At 38.6% G+C, this 17,702-nt stretch overlaps 1 protein-coding gene across 21 annotated transcripts in view; it reads left to right on the forward strand.

Annotated features, from left to right (window-relative positions):
- The window catches only part of RAD51B (RAD51 paralog B), an 851,179-nt gene that overhangs the window by 148,146 nt on the left and 685,331 nt on the right, over window positions 1-17,702 (forward strand). The window contains exon 9 of one of the 21 annotated variants that reach the window (XM_077941285.1): window positions 1,881-2,234. The exons of the other annotated variants lie outside the window; for them this stretch is intronic. Within the exon in view, the coding sequence (XP_077797411.1) occupies window positions 1,881-2,081 (201 nt within the window). The 3' untranslated portion in view covers window positions 2,082-2,234. Of the gene's footprint in view, window positions 1-1,880; window positions 2,235-17,702 lie in introns of those variants that run through there. 21 annotated transcript variants of the gene reach the window in all.

Consider the following 17,702-nt stretch of genomic DNA (forward strand, 5'->3'; position numbering starts at 1 on the left):
AAAATTCCTTAATTTTGTTTCTATTACTATGGCATCTTATGCCAAAAAAATATTGTAAAGAGGAAGAAGTGGCCAGGCGTGGTGGCTAATGCCTGTAATACCAGTACTTTGGGAGGCCGAGGCAGGTGGATCACCTGAGGTCAGGAGTTTGAGACCAGCCTTACCAACATGGCGAAACCCCATCTCTACTAAAAGTACAAAAATTGGCTGGGTGTGGTGGCGGGGCGCCTATAATCCCAGTTATGGGAAGGCTGAGGCAGGAGAATCTCTTGGACCCTGGAGGTGGAGGTTGCAGTGAACCGAAATTGTGCCATTGCCCTCCATTCTGGGCAACAGGAACGAAACTCCGTCTCAAAAGAAAAAAAAAAATACAAAAAAAAAAAAAAAAAAAGAAGAAAAAGTTAGAGGACTAAAATTACCTGATTTTAAGACTTACAAAGCTAGAACAATCAAGGCAGGGTATTGGCATAAAGATAGAGAAACTGATCAGTGGGAAAGAACAGAGAGTCCAGAAACAGATTCATACGTACATGGGCAACTGAGTTTTCACAAAGGTATAAAGGCAATTCATGGGTGAAGGGCCAAACTTTTTAACAGGTGGTGCTAAATTGGATATTCATGTGAAAAAATTATTTATATCACATACCATATAAAAACTAACTAAAAACAGATAATAGACTAAAATGTAAAGCCTAAAACTATGAAACTCCTTAAGGAACACATAGGGAGAAAATCTTCATTATCTTGAGATAGGAAAATATTTCTTCTATATGCCTCTGAAAGCACAACCCATAAAAGAACAAACTGGTAAGTTGAACATTATCAAAATTTAAAATTTCTGCTCTTGAAAAGAGAATGAGAAGGCAAGCCACAGATTTGTGGAGATGATATTTGCAAAACATATTATGATAAAGGACTTATATTCAAAATATATAAGGAACTCTCAAAATACAGTAAAAAATCAAACAACCCAACAACAACAAAAAATAGACATCAGACCTAGCATGGTGGATTACACCTGTGATCCCAGCACTTTGGGAAGTTGAGGTGAGAGGGTTGCCTGAGCCCAGAAGTTTGAGACCATAAGCACATGAAAAGCTCAATGTCATTAATTGTTAGGAAAATGAAAAGTATACTGCAATACCACACCAAATATTACTTCTTATTCTATAAATAGGTACAGTTATTATGTGTCAACTAAAAATAAAAGGAAAAAAATAAAATTAAGAAGACTGATCATATGAAATGTTGGTGAATATGTGGAGGAGCTAGCTCTTATACCCTGTGGGTGGGAATGTAAAATGGTACAACCACTTTAAAAAATAGTTTGGCAGCTTCTTAAAGTGTTAACCATATACCCACCATATTCTTCAGCCATTTCAGCTAGCTTTTTACCCAAGCTTGTACATAAATGTCATAGCAGCCTTATTTATAATAGCCAAAAGTGAAGTCACCCACATGTCCATCAACAAGTGAATGGATAAACAAACTATAGTATATCCATATAATGGAATACTATTTACAATAAAAATGAATTAATTATTCGTACATGTAACAACATGGATGGCACTTAAAATAATCAGGGTGAGAGGAATAAGTCAGTCAAAAAAGATTGCATGCTGTTTGATTTCACTTGTATAATTCTGAAAAATGAAAAAGAATTCATACTGATAGCAGATGAGTAGTTACTTAGAGATGGGGAGCAGAGGAGGAGAAAGGAATTATAAAGAGGCACAAGGAAACTTTAGGAGGTTAAAGAGGTTTTTACTATCTTAACTGTGATGATAGTTTTGCAGATATATACATAATTCAAAGGTTATCTAATTGTACACTTTATTTATTTATTTATTTATTTATTTATTTATTTATTTATTTTTGAGATGGAGTCTCGCACTGTCACCCAGGCTATAATGCAGTGGCGCAGTCTCGGTTCACTGCAGCCTCTGCTTCCCAGGTTCCAGCAATTCTCCTGCCTCAGCCTCCCAAGTAGCTGGGATTACAGGTATGTACCACTGTGCCTGGCTAAGTTTTATATTTTCAGTAGAGTTGGGGTTTCACCATGTTGGCCAGGCTGGTCTTGAACTCCTGACCTCAGGTGATCTGCCTGCCTTGGCTTCCAAAAAGTGCTGGTATTACAGGCATGAGCCACCATGCCTGGCCCCAATTGTACACTTTAAATATGTGCAGCTTTTTATAACTTAACAAAATTATACCTCAATTTAAAAAAAGAAAAATTGTAAAGAGGTGTTAAACATGCAGTTCACCATCAAAAGCAGTATTATTTAACATATGCACTAGCGTATTATAAGTATAATAAATGTAAATATAATTTATGTATTTATAAACATAAATATAACAATGAACATATACATTATTGAAGAGTCCCATATGTCACCTTCCATCTTGGGTTGTATAGAGTTACTAAAATTTTATCAAAGGAGAAGACCATTTCATAAAGGAAATTATTACACCTTGACCATCCGATACTTCAGTCTTTCATATTGCATAGAGGTTCTGTATCAGCTACAATAGTCATTTTTAAAAAATAACAGCAATCTTCGTTTTTTAAAAAACTATCATAGACCATCTCGATCTTTGTCAATATTTTCCTTCTTTCACTTTCTTGATAAAGTCCCATATTTTGCTTCTGCTTCTGTTTTTTTTGTTTGTTTGTTTTAAACCAAATGATTACTAAACAGGGAGTGGAGGTCCAGGTGTGGTGGCTTATGCTTTTAATCCCAGCTCTTTGGGAGGCTGAGGCAAGGAGGATCACTTGAGCCCAGGAGTTTGAGACCAGCCCAGGCAACATAGTGAGATACCATATCTACAAAAATTTTAAAAATTAACCAGGCATGGTGGCATGAGCCTATAGTCTCAGCACTTTGGAGGCACAGGTGAGAATTGCTTGAGGCCAGAAATTTGAGGTTGCAGTGAGCTATTACCACATCACTGCACTCTAGCCTGGGTGATAGAGGGAGAGAGGCCCTGTCTCTTAATCTGTAAAAACTGTCTAATACTATTGCTACTGTATTGGTTAAGTGACTCATTTACATCATAATTTGGGAAAGGAAATTCTTGGATTTTATCACAATTGAGGACTCAGAACCAAGTGATATAATGGTTAAAATAAAACCCTCAGCCAACTAGAGGGTTAGAATTTTATTGATATTTAATGTATTGTACTTAATTTATCTATTATGTAAGTAAGTTCAAATCTCATTGGTCTCTTTATATAAAAAGGAAAAAAAGGAAAAAGAACAAAAAAGATAAGGCCCCATATTTTGCTGCTTCTGTTTTGCTGCTATTGACATAAGAAGGCCTATGTAGTCCTATGGAGGCCTTCTTATGTCAATATCAGTCTGAGTAAAAGCAAATAATGAATTTATGCTGAGGTACGAAGATACCATTTGGACAGCTTTATATTAACATGTAACAGTGTACAAAAGTTATACAAATTTATTAGCATTTTCTCACTGCAAAATATTAACAAATTAGGAAATAGCAGACACTAGAGATGGTTTTTACTATATATAAGTATGTTTAAGAGATACTTAAACTGAAGAGGTAATAGTCTAGTTTTTTGTTTTTTTGTTTTTTTTTTTTCCCTCATTTGTAGCAACAGGCACATCAACCATTTGATATTTTTATATTTTGGGAGAAAGTTGTGACTACCTGGCAGTTTGGATTTGAAATAACAATGGCAAATAAATGGCCTGTGCTGAGAATTGTTAGGTATATCTCTTTATGGAAAACTACTTTGGTGATGTAAAACCACCCAGGTCTATAGTTATATAATTTAGGCAAGTAGAAAAATCAGATAGGGAGACAGGGCTGGTTCTTTTTCTTTTTCTTTTTTGACAGCTTCTTGCTCTGTTGCCAGGCTGGAGTGCAGTGGTGTAATCTTGGCTCACTGCAACCTCTGCCTCCTGGGTTCAAGTGGTTCTCCTGCCTCAGCCACCCGAGTAGCTGGGACTACAGGTGCGCACCACCACACCCAGCTAATATTTGTATTGTTAGTAGAGACGGGGGTTTCACCATCTTGACCAGGCTGGTTTCAATCTCTTGACCTCATGATCTGCCCGCCTTTGCCTCCCAAAGTGCTGGGATTACAGGTGTGAGCCACCACGCCCGGCTAGGGCTGGGTTTTTATTAAAGATTTAGTTTGGTTCTTAGAAGTTATGTCAATTTCTGATGAGTAATCTAGTAATCACTTAATCCATCTTTCTGAATTAATTCTGCAAAACACTGCCACATACTGATTATCATAAACATTTTTGGTTTCAAGACACTTTCTTATTTTAACCCTCCTAACCCTTCAAAGATTCCTCATTACTTATGGTTTAAGTCATTCCTCGTTGGTTTTTATATTCAAGACCTTTCACAGTTGATCACTGAGCTATCCTTTAATCCTCTGTGTCACTGCTTTTCAGTGTGAATTGCCAAAGTTTCTATGATTTTTCTGTTTATTTGCCTTTTGTTCATCTGCGTTCAATCTGGACTGTCTGACTTTCTCTCATCTCTACCTACTCTTCTAAGCCCTAGAATGCTTCAGGTACCACATAAACCACATCAGCATAAAACCTTCCATGACATTCTATTCATACATGTTATAAATGCCTCTTTTGTGTTGAGCTGTCAGTGATCACCAAGGTAAGGCTAGGAGGAAAGGATGCTCCATGGTACTCCACTCTGATGCAAGAGGAAAAATTATAAATTTACAAATATTTTTATCTCATCCTATATACATTTTACTTTTTGTGTACATCTTATAATGTACACAATAAATTGATACCCAAATAGAAAGCGTAAACGAATTAAAATACATATGTTGAGGGAGTGCATGCCCAAAATGTTTTATGATGGGGTACAGAACAAAAAGTTAAGAAACCACCGATCTAATTGTCAGGTCTGTTTCCACATTTGTAAAGTTAGGTCGAGGATTGGACTAGATAATTTCCAAGGTCTTTTTTAAGCTTAAATGTTCATGGAGTTAAAAAAATTATTTTGAACAATTTTAAGTGTACAGAAAAGTTGCCAGTATAGTACAGTCAGCTCCCATAAGCCATTCATATGGTTTTATCCACTGTTAACATTTTGCCATATTTCCTCCTTGTCTTCTAATACACATGTATACATATTGCTATATGTATACTTTGTTCTGAACCATTTGCTAGTAAATTGCAGCGGTTGCAACTCTTTAAGCTAAATAGTTTAGTATGTGTCCCTTAAGAACAAAGACATTCTCGAGGGTGGAGCAAGATGGCCGAATAGGAACAGCTCCAGTCTCCAACTCCCAGCGCGAGCGACACAGAAGACCAGTGATTTCTGCATTTTCAACTGAGGTACTGGGTTCATCTCACTGGGGAGTGCCAGACGATCGGTGCTGGTCAGCTGCTGCAGCCCGACCAGCGAGAGCTGAAGTAGGGCGAGGCATTGCCTCACCTGGGAAGCGCAAGGGGGAAGGGAATCCCTTTTCCTAGCCAGGGGAACTGAGACACACAACACCTGGAAAATTGGGTAACTCCCACCCCAATACTGCGCTTTAAGCAAACAGGCACACCAGGAGATCATATCCCACACCTGACCGGGAGGGTCCCACACCCACGGAGCCTCCCTCATTGCTAGCACAGCAGTCTGTGATCTACCGGCAAGGCAGCAGCGAGGCTGGGGGAGGGGCGCCCACCATTGCTGAGGCTTAAGTAGGTAAACAAAGCTGCTGGGAAGCTCGAACTGGGTGGAGCTCACAGCAGCTCAAGGAAACCTGCCTGTCTCTGTAGACTCCACCTCTGGGGACAGGGCAATAACAAACGCAGCCGAAACCTCTGCAGACGCAAACGACTCTGTCTGACAGCTTTGAAGAGAGCAGTGGATCTCCCAACACGGAGGTTGAGATCTGAGAAGGGACAGACTCCCTGCTCAAGTGGGTCCCTGACCCCTGAGTAGCCTAACTGGGAGACATCCCCCACTAGGGGCAGTCTGACACCCCACACCTCACAGGGTGGAGTACACCCCTGAGAGGAAGCTTCCAAAGCAAGAATCAGACAGGTACACTCGCTGTTCAGAAATATTCTATCTTCTGCAGCCTCTGCTGCTGATACCCAGGCAAACAGGGTCTGGAGTGGACCTCAAGCAATCTCCAACAGACCTACAGCTGAGGGTCCTGACTGTTAGAAGGAAAACTATCAAACAGGAAGGACACCTACACCAAAACCCCATCAGTACATCACCATCATCAAAGACCAGAGGCAGATAAAACCACAAAGATGGGGAAAAAGCAGGGCAGAAAAGCTGGAAATTCAAAAAATAAGAGCGCATCTCCCCCGGCAAAGGAGCGCAGCTCATCGCCAGCAACGGATCAAAGCTGGAGGGAGAATGACTTTGACGAGATGAGAGAAGAAGGCTTCAGTCCATCAAATTTCTCAGAGCTAAAGGAGGAATTACGTACCCAGCGCAAAGAAACTAAAAATCTTGAAAAAAAAAGTGGAAGAATTGATGGCTAGAGTAATTAATGCAGAGAAGGTCATAAAGGAAATGAAAGAGATGAAAACCATGACACGAGAAATACGTGACAAATGCACAAGCTTCAGTAACCGACTCGATCAACTGGAAGAAAGAGTATCTGCGATTGAGGATCAAATGAATGAAATGAAGTGAGAAGAGAAACCAAAAGAAAAAAGAAGAAAAAGAAATGAACAAAGCCTGCAAGAAGTATGGGATTATGTAAAAAGACCAAATCTGCGTCTGATTGGGGTGCCTGAAAGTGAGGGGGAAAATGGAACCAAGTTGGAAAACACTCTTCAGGATATCATCCAGGAGAACTTCCCCAACCTAGTAGGGCAGGCCAACATTCAAATCCAGGAAATACAGAGAACGCCACAAAGATACTCCTCGAGAAGAGCAACTCCAAGACACATAATTGCCAGATTCACCAAAGTTGGAATGAAGGAAAAAATCTTAAGGGCAGCCAGAGAGAAAGGTCGGGTTACCCACAAAGGGAAGCCCATCAGACTAACAGCAGATCTCTCGGCAGAAACTCTCCAAGCCAGAAGAGAGTGGGGGCCAATATTCAACATTCTTAAAGAAAAGAATTTTCAACCCAGAATTTCATATCCAGCCAAACTAAGTTTCATAAGTGAAGGAGAAATAAAATCCTTTACAGATAAGCAAATGCTTAGAGATTTTGTCACCACTAGGCCTGCCTTACAAGAGACTCTGAAGGAAGCACTCAACATGGAAAGGAACAACCGGTACCAGCCATTGCAAAAACATGCCAAAATGTAAAGACCATCGAGGCTAGGAAGAAACTGCATCAACTAACGAGCAAAATAACCAGTTAATATCATAATGGCAGGATCAAGTTCACACATAACAATCTTAACCTTAAATGTAAATGGACTAAATGCTCCAATTAAAAGACACAGACTGGCAAACTGGATAAAAAGTCAAGACCCATCAGTCTGCTGTATTCAGGAGACCCATCTCACATGCAGAGACATACATAGGCTCAAAATAAAGGGATGGAGGAAGATTTACCAAGCAAATGGAGAACAAAAAAAAGCGGGGGTTGCAATACTAGTCTTTGATAAAACAGACTTTAAACCATCAAAGATCAAAAGAGACAAAGAAGGCCATTACATAATGGTAAAGGGATCAATTCAACAGGAAGAGCTAACTATCCTAAATATATATGCACCCAATACAGGAGCACCCAGATTCATAAAGCAAGTCCTTAGAAACTTACAAAGAGACTTAGACTCCCATACAATAATAATGGGAGACTTCAACACTCCACTGTCAACATTAGACAGATCAACGAGACAGAAAGTTAACAAGGATATCCAGGAATTGAACTCATCTCTGCAGCAAGCAGACCTAATAGACATCTGTAGAACTCTCCACCCCAAATCAACAGAATATACATTCTTCTCAGCACCACATCGTACTTACTCCAAAATCGACCACATAATTGGAAGTAAAGCACTCCTCAGCAAATGTACAAGAACAGAAATTATAACAAACTGTCTCTCAGACCACAGTGCAATCAAACTAGAACTCAGGACTAAGAAACTCAATCAAAACCGCTCAACTACATGGAAACTGAACAACCTGCTCCTGAATGACTACTGGGTACATAACGAAATGAAGGCAGAAATAAAGATGTTCTTTGAAACCAATGAGAACAAAGATACAACATACCAGAATCTCTGGGACACATTTAAAGCAGTGTGTAGAGGGAAATTTATAGCACTAAATGCCCACAAGAGAAAGCAGGAAAGATCTAAAATTGACACTCTAACATCGCAATTAAAAGAACTAGAGAAGCAAGAGCAAACACATTCGAAAGCTAGCAGAAGGCAAGAAATAACTAAGATCAGAGCAGAACTGAAGGAGATAGAGACACAAAAAACTCTCCAAAAAATCAATGAATCCAGGAGTTGGTTTTTTGAAAAGATCAACAAAATTGACAGACCGCTAGCAAGACTAATAAAGAAGAAAAGAGAGGAGAATCAAATAGATGCAATTAAAAATGATAAAGGGGATATCACCACCGACCCCACAGAAATACAAACTACCATCAGAGAATACTATAAACACCTCTACGCAAATAAACTGGAAAATCTAGAAGAAATGGATAATTTCCTGGACACTTACACTCTTCCAAGACTAAACCAGGAAGAAGTTGAATCCCTGAATAGACCAATAGCAGGCTCTGAAATTGAGGCAATAATTAATAGCCTACCAATGAAAAAAATCCAGGACCAGATGGATTCACAGCTGAATTCTACCAGAGGTACAAGGAGGAGTTGGTACCATTCCTTCTGAAACTATTCCAATCAATAGAAAAAGAAGGAATCCTCCCTAACTCATTTTATGAGGCCAACATCATCCTGATACCAAAGCCTGGCAGAGACACAACAAAAAAAGAGAATTTTAGACCAATGTCCCTGATGAACATCGATGCAAAAATCCTCAATAAAATACTGGCAAACTGGATTCAGCAACACATCAAAAAGCTTATCCACCATGATCAAGTGGGCTTCATCCCTGGGATGCAAGGCTGGTTCAACATTCGCAAATCAATAAACATAATCCAGCATATAAACAGAACCAAAGACAAGAACCACATGATTATCTCAATAGATGCAGAGAAGGCTTTTGACAAAATTCAACAGCCCTTCATGCTAAAAACGCTCAATAAATTCGGTATTGATGGAACGTACCTCAAAATAATAAGAGCTATTTATGACAAACCCACAGCCAATATCATACTGAATGGGCAAAAACTGGAAAAATTCCCTTTGAAAACTGGCACAAGACAGGGATGCCCTCTCTCACCACTCCTATTCAACATAGTGTTGGAAGTTCTGGCTAGGGCAATTAGGCAAGAGAAGGAAATCAAGGGTATTCAGTTAGGAAAAGAAGAAGTCAAATTGTCCCTGTTTGCAGATGACATGATTGTATATTTAGAAAACCCCATTGTCTCAGCCCAAAATCTCCTTAAGCTGATAAGCAACTTCAGCAAAGTCTCAGGATACAAAATTAATGTGGAAAAATCACAAGCATTCTTATACACCAGTAACAGACAAACAGAGAGCCAAATCAGGAATGAACTTCCATTCACAATTGCTTCAAAGAGAATAAAATACCTAGGAATCCAACTTACAAGGGATGTAAAGGACCTCTTCAAGGAGAACTACAAACCACTGCTCAGTGAAATAAAAGAGGACACAAACAAATGGAAGAACATACGATGCTCATGGATAGGAAGAATCAATATCGTGAAAATGGCCATACTGCCCAAGGTAATTTATAGATTCAGTGCCATCCCCATCAAGCTAGCAATGAGTTTCTTCACAGAATTGGAAAAAACTGCTTTAAAGTTCATATGGAACCAAAAAAGAGCCCGCATCTCCAAGACAATCCTAAGTCAAAAGAACAAAGCTGGAGGCATCACGCTACCTGACTTCAAACTATACTACAAGGCTACAGTAACCAAAACAGCATGGTACTGGTACCAAAACAGAGATATAGACCAATGGAACAGAACAGAGTCCTCAGAAATAATACCACACATCTACAGCCATCTGATCTTTGACAAACCTGAGAGAAACAAGAAATGGGGAAAGGATTCCCTATTTAATAAATGGTGCTGGGAAAATTGGCTAGCCATAAGTAGAAAGCTGAAACTGGATCCTTTCCTTACTCCTTATATGAAAATTAATTCAAGATGGATTAGAGACTTAAATGTTAGACCTAATACCATAAAAATCCTAGAGGAAAACCTAGGTAGTACCATTCAGGACATAGGCATGGGCAAAGACTTCATGTCTAAAACACCAAAAGCAACAGCAGCAAAAGCCAAAATTGACAAATGGGATCTCATTAAACTAAAGAGCTTCTGCACAGCAAAAGAAACTACCATCAGAGTGAACAGGCAACCTACAGAATGGGAGAAAATTTTTGCAATCTACTCATCTGACAAAGGGCTAATATCCAGAACCTACAAAGAACTCAAACAAATTTACAAGAAAAAAACAAACAACCCCATCAAAAAGTGGGCAAAGGATATGAACAGACATTTCTCAAAAGAAGACATTCATACAGCCAACAGACACATGAAAAAATGCTCATCATCACTGGCCATCAGAGAAATGCAAATCAAAACCACAATGAGATACCATCTCACACCAGTTAGAATGGCGATCATTAAAAAGTCAGGAAACAACAGGTGCTGGAGAGGATGTGGAGAAATAGGAACACTTTTACACTGTTGGTGGGATTGTAAACTAGTTCAACCATTATGGAAAACAGTATGGCGATTCCTCAAGGATCTAGAACTAGATGTACCATTTGACCCAGCCATCCCATTACTAGGTATATACCCAAAGGATTATAAATCATGCTGCTATAAAGACACATGCACACGTATGTTTATTGCGGCACTATTCACAATAGCAAAGACTTGGAATCAACCCAAATGTCCATCAGTGACAGACTGGATTAAGAAAATGTGGCACATATACACCATGGAATACTATGCAGCCATCAAAAAGGATGAGTTTGTGTCCTTTGTAGGGACATGGATGCAGCTGGAAACCATCATTCTTAGCAAACTATCACAAGAACAGAAAACCAAACACCGCATGTTCTCACTCATAGGTGGGAACTGAACAATGAGATCACTTGGACTCAGGAAGGGGAACATCACACACTGGGGCCTATCATGGGGAGTGGGGAGGGGGGAGGGATTGCTTTGGGAGTTATACCTGATGTAAATGACGAGTTGATGGGTGCAGCACACCAACATGGCACAAGTATACATATGTAACAAACCTGCACGTTATGCACATGTACCCTACAACTTAAAGTATAATAATAATAAATAAATTAAAAAAAAAAAAAGAACAAAGACATTCTCTTGTAAGATGTTATATAAGAGACTCAGCACAAAAGAGGCATATATAACATGTATGAAGAGAATAACAGTAATTGATGAAGTTCAATATCATGATCTAACGTAGAGTCTACATTCAAATTTTGCCTATTGTCCGTGTATTACCTTTATAGTAGTTTTTTCACTATTCTAAGGATTGGGGGAATAGGAATTTTCTTGCCATGTCTACTTAGTTTCCTTTAATACAGCAGGTTTTTAGCTTTTCCTTGTCTTTTGTGACATGGACAGCTTTGAAAAGTAAAGGCCGAACCAGACTCAGGCCTGGAGTCCTAGCACTTTGGGAAACCAAGGCGGGGTGGATCACTTGAGTTCCAGACCAGCCTGGGCAACATAAGGAAATCCCGTCTCTACAAAAAAAAAAAAAAAAAAATCAAAAATTAGTTAGGTGTAGTGATGCGTCCTTGTAGTCCCAGCTACTTGTTAGGGTGAGGCAGGAGGATGGCTTGAGCTCAGGAGGCGGAGGTTGCAGTGAGCCTAGATCGTGCCGCTGCACTCCAGCCTGGGCAGTAGAGCCAGAACTTGTCTTAAATAAATAAATAAATAAATAAGTAATAACAAATAAATAAAGAAAAGACCCTTAATTTTGTATAATGGCTCATTTGGGTTTTCATAACTGTTTCCATTGTACCTTGATTTTTTTTTTTTTTTTTTGTAGTTTAATTCTGTGTGTATATGTGCATTTGGGTGCACACGGTGTGCACCTATGTGCTATGGTGCTGTGTGTGTATGTTGAGTCCTCTTTTCCAAAATAGATTGTAAATTCCTTATAGACAGAGATGATTTATCTTGGTAATTTTTATTCCCCACACTTCTAAGCACATATAATACTTAGCCTGTGATTCAAATTAAAAATATTCATAAGGCAAAAGTTCTTACATATCCCATGGGTTAAGGAGATGATTTAATACATACAGAGAAGAACATATCAGATTAATTAACTCTCAGTAATTAAGGATGTCAAAGAATACCATGGTAACAATAGAAGCATTATGTTTTATTTTACTGAATCTTGAAGGAAATTGGATACTCCAAAGTATAATATAATATGGATCATGCACTGTGAATAGCGTACTAATTGACATGTGTAATTTCTTTTCATCATTTCTCTGTGGAAACCCTTTGCAATAATGTTTGACCGCTTTTGCAGATACAGAGTCCCAAAATAGTATTTTCATCTGACATGTGTATTTTAGTGGGTAGTTAGCATGAAAGATCTTTGTCTTTTAAAAATATGTTTCTCAAGATTGGAAATATCTTAGGTTGTCAGGAAAAGGTCTCTTATCCTTTTATTATCAAATAAGCATAGCTGTAAGAAAGTGACTCATCCAAAGATTTGTTATGGCTCCTTCTATCTATTATTATTATTATTTTTTTGAGACGGAGTTTCGCTCTGTTGCCCAGGCTGGAGTTCTGTGGCATGATCTTGACTCAGTGCAACCTCTGCCTCCCGGGTTCAAGTGATTCTCATGCCTCGGCCTCCTGAGTAGCTGTGACTACAGGCATGCACCACCATGCCCAGCTAATTTTTGTATTTTTAGTAGAGATGGGATTTCACCATGTTGGCCAGGCTGGTCTCAAACTCCTGACCTCAGGTGATCCAACCCGCCTTGGGCTCCCAATGTGCTGGGATTACAGGTGTGAGCCATCATGCCTGGCCCCCTTCAATCTGTTTTTTATTTTTATGGGTACATAGTCAGTGTATATATTTATGGGGTACATGATATGTTTTGATATAGGCATACAGTGTGTAATAATCACATCATGGAGAATGGGGTATCTATCCCCTCAAGCATTTATCCTTTGTATTACAAACAATACAATTCCACTCTTATTTTGAAATGTACAATTAAGTTATTATTGACTATAGTTACCCTGTTTTGCTATCAAGTAGTAGGTCTTATTCATTTCTAATTATTATTATTTTTGTACCCATTAACCATTTCCACCTCCCACTAAGTCCCCACTACCCTTCCCAGCCTCTGGTAACCACTGTTCTACTCTCTATGTCCATGAGTTCAATTGTTTTGATTTTAATGGTTAGTACAAGTAAGAAGTTTTTTTATTTTAAAGTCATCATCTGAAAAGATACATTGTAGCCTTTAGAGGCTGATTTCCTTGAAGCCTGTCACTTATTTGTAAAAGTCCATAGTAAGATTGAACTTATTATTTAGAATTTTAAATTGGTAGCTTCAAGAACTCTTAGAAGATCTTTTTTTTTTTTTCCTAATTTAATGAAGAACATTTAACATACAGGTTTTCTTAGTATTGACTTTCATAAGTATTATCTGGGGCAATTACTATCTCAGTTGATTATCTCTGAAGGCCTATTTTAACTCTACATTTATCTGAACTTAACTGAATAACTCCTCATTACTCAGCACATATTTTAGTGAAGAGATTCTTAGGAGTAACGGCTGACATTCACCATATTGTGGTTTGTCTGTGTGTATGTGCCTGTGGATAACTTGGCAATCGCTTCCTCAGTGAAATAACAGCCAGTGTGGTTCAGCCAAAGTTTAGAGGAATAAAATAACTGAAGTGGGAGGTTTTTATGTAATGCCGAGTGATTTTATTCTTGGTTCTTTCTTATTGAATTGCTCAGGTAGTGTGTGCCATGGTAGGTATTAAAACCAAACCAAGCAAACAAACAAACTGTAAAAACCCAATAACAACCAACAAACAGGAAATACCAGGTAATTCAGATTATCTAGTTATGTGCCATAGTATGAACCCAAGAACTCTTCCTGTAACTCAAAAATAAATGTATGCTTAGGTCAGAATCTGATTTAGAAATGAAAAACAAGGCCGGGCGCATTGGCTCACACCTGTAATCCCAGCACTTTAGGAGGTCGAGGCGAGCAGATCACTAGGTCAGGAGTTCGAGAACAGCCTGGCCAACATAGTGAAAGCCTGTCTCTACTAAAAATACAAAAATTAGCCAGATGTGGTGGCAGGCGCCTGTAGTCCTAGCTACTTGGGAGGCTGAGGCAGGAGAATTGCTTGAACACAGGAAGCGGAAGTTGCAGTGAGCCAAGATTGCGCCACTGCACTGCAGCTTAGGTGACAGAGCAACACTCCATCTCAAAAAATAAATAAATAAAAAATGAAAAAAAAGAAATGGAAAAGAACATCTTGTCTATTTTTTCCAGGATCAGGTTTAATTGGAAACTGGTGATGCACTAAGTTTTTCACAGACATGGCTTGAGAATATTTTCTATTTTATATGCTAGTCAATTTTTTAAAAATAGGATTCTTTGGGAGCTTATTTCCACTGCAGCAGGAAGAGGCACTGTGATTCACTGAATTGTGTGAATTAAAGGCATGATCAAGGAACAGGCCATTGAAAATGATGGCCCTGCAGTATTAAAAGTGCTTTGATCTTCTGTTTTGACACATTGAATTTATCTTTAATTATATGTGATGACATTTGATTACTATACACTTAGACTACTATAATGTGGTTTGTAAAATATAGTTTGTAGTGTATAATAACTTCAACACTGATTTTTCTGTAGATATGAATTTACAGTCATGTTTTAGTTTTGTTTAAGAGGAAACTGTTAGACTTCTGAATTAACAGATATTTAAAACATAAATATTTAGTAGTCAGACAAAGTATGATTCCTATACAATAAGTATTAGGATTGTACCCTGTGGGACTCAGTGCCTTATTTTAATAGAGGTAATACAATTCTATGTGGTGGTTTCCTCATCTATCCACTATTGGCTGCTTTACTGCAGGTAAATCACTTAAGTTCTCTGAGCCTTTGAAAAATGAAAGCCTTAGACTACCTGATATTCAAGATTTCAATTCTGAAATTCTTTGAATCTACTATGCTATGATGTCTTTGATGGACATAATATAGAATTCCATAGAAATTGCTGACACATTTTCTAAAATAAAGATATTTTTAAAATATTGCATGAATTAATAGGTTTTGACCTTGCATTTAAATATGAAAATGAGGCCGGGCACGGTGGCTTATGCCTGTAATCCCAGCACTTTGGGTGGGATTAACTACTAAGGATTGGGGGAATAGGAATTTTCTTGCCATGTCTATTTAGTTTCCTTTAATACAGCAGCTTTTTAGCTTTTCCTTGTCTTTTGTGACATGGACAGCTTTGAAAAGTAAAGGCCGAACTAGAAACAGTGGCTCAGGCCTGGAGTCCTAGAACTTTGGGAAACCAAGGTGGGGTGGTTCACCTGAGGTCGGGAGTTCGAGACCAGCCTGACCAAGGCGGGTGGATCACCTGAGGTCCAGAGTTCGAGACCAGCCTGACCAACATGGAGAAACCCCGTCTCTACTAAAAATACAAAAAAATTAGCTGGGCCTGGTGGTATATGCCAGTAATCCCAGCTACTCAGTAGGCTGAGGCAGGAGAATCACTTGAACCTGGGAGGTGGTGGTTGTGGTGAGCCAAGATCACACCATTGTACTCTAGGCTGGGCAACAAGAGCGAAACTCCGTCTCAAAAAAAAAAAAAAAAAAAAAGAAATACTTTAAAAATGCACTATGGCTTTTTCATCTTGTGGGAGAGGCAGTGGGTTGGGGGGCAATCCCCCTATAAGCCACAATTGTAGAGAGAACTTTCATTTGGAATTTCCTGTATTATGCCAGTACCTTAGCCTTGAGGGTGTGAGTCTGTCTTTGAAATTGTCTGCTTTGCTTGCATTTACATGCTCAACCCTGGATTTTTCCCAATTTAGGCAGTTTTATTCTCCAGCCGTGAGGGTCCTTAAGAGTTTGAACCTGATCCTAATTCTCTAGGGGAAATTACAAATTTTTCTTTCTTTTCAAATGGTAGCCATATACAGTGATTTTACTTTTAACTTTTTTTTTTTTTTTTTTTTTTGAGACAGAGTCCCCTTCTGTCACCAGGTTGGAGTGCAGTGGCACAATCTCGGCTCACTGCAACCTCTACCTCCTGTGTTCAAGCTATTTTCCTGCCTCAGCCTCCCGAGTAACTGGGACTACAGGTGCACACCACCATGTCCAGTTAATTGTTGTATTTTTAGTAGGGATGGGGTTTCACCATGTTGGCCAGGATGGTTTCCATCTCTTGACCTCATAATCCGCCCGCCTCAGCCTCTGAAAGTACTGGGATTACAGGCGTGAGCCACCACGCCTGGCTATTAACATTGTTTAATCAATTTTGTCAATGTCCCTAATGGGATAGTCAGGCAACAACAAAAGCAAAAACAGACCAACAAAATTCTATAAGAAAAGTGGCTAATTATTCATTATCATTAGGAAGCATAATATTCCATGTGTTTTTATCCTGACTTTTGTTTCTTTTTGCCATACAACCAGTTCCTTACTTTCTAGGGAGGACTTTTATTGTAAAAAAAGATCTGCCCCACATAATTATTGGTTATGACTATTTATCACCTAAGAACTAAACAGTGGTGCTTTGATTTGAGTTTGTTTACTCGAGAGGCAGAGTATGTTTTATCTGTAAGTACTTTGGGATTTTTTTTGAACTAAAAATATACAAATACAATTATTGGTTATGACTATTTATTGCCCAAGAACTAAACAGTGGTGCTTTGATTTGAGTTTGTTTACTAGAGAGGCATAGTATGTTTTATCTGTAAGTACTTTGGGATTTTTTTGAACTAAAAATATACAAATATATATAGTTTGTGGTAAGTAGGTGACAGCGTGAAAAGCAAAACTGGAAAGCTATGATCCTATAGCTGCATATCAAGCTATACTTTTTTTCTCACGGACTATTGCTGTGTTAAGATTTTATTATAGCATTTGTTTCTTTTTAGAGAGGGTAGAAGGGTGAAGCCTTACTAGAAACCATTTCAGAGTAGTTAACTCCAGACTATATACTAATGGAGAAGAAGAGTAATACAGATAAGTTAAAACATTAGATAATGATTGCTCTTTATTGCTTTAAAAAAACATGGGAAAGAGCAGTTGGGAATAGGATCCAGGCACTTAAATCTGGGAAACTCGTTTTTGGTCTTTTTTTCCCACTGCTTCAGCAGCTTGGGCAGGATCCCTAGAGACACAGCCTTCAGGCAGGAAGATGGAGGAGAGAAAGCAGATCATAGACCCTAAGCATCTGTAGGTTCTATCTCTTTCTTGTTCCCTACAGCTGGTGAATCTGAATTGAATCCTTAGTAGTTTCATATTAGGTGATTTAGTAGATGGTAGTTAAGGAAAATGATGATCTCTAAGAATTAGCCTGATTTTATGAAAAAACTTTATGGAGACTAACCTAATTTCCTTCTTCT

The sequence above is a fragment of the Macaca mulatta genome, chromosome 7, assembly GCF_049350105.2.
Source record: "Macaca mulatta isolate MMU2019108-1 chromosome 7, T2T-MMU8v2.0, whole genome shotgun sequence".
Taxonomy (NCBI): domain Eukaryota; kingdom Metazoa; phylum Chordata; class Mammalia; order Primates; family Cercopithecidae; genus Macaca; species Macaca mulatta.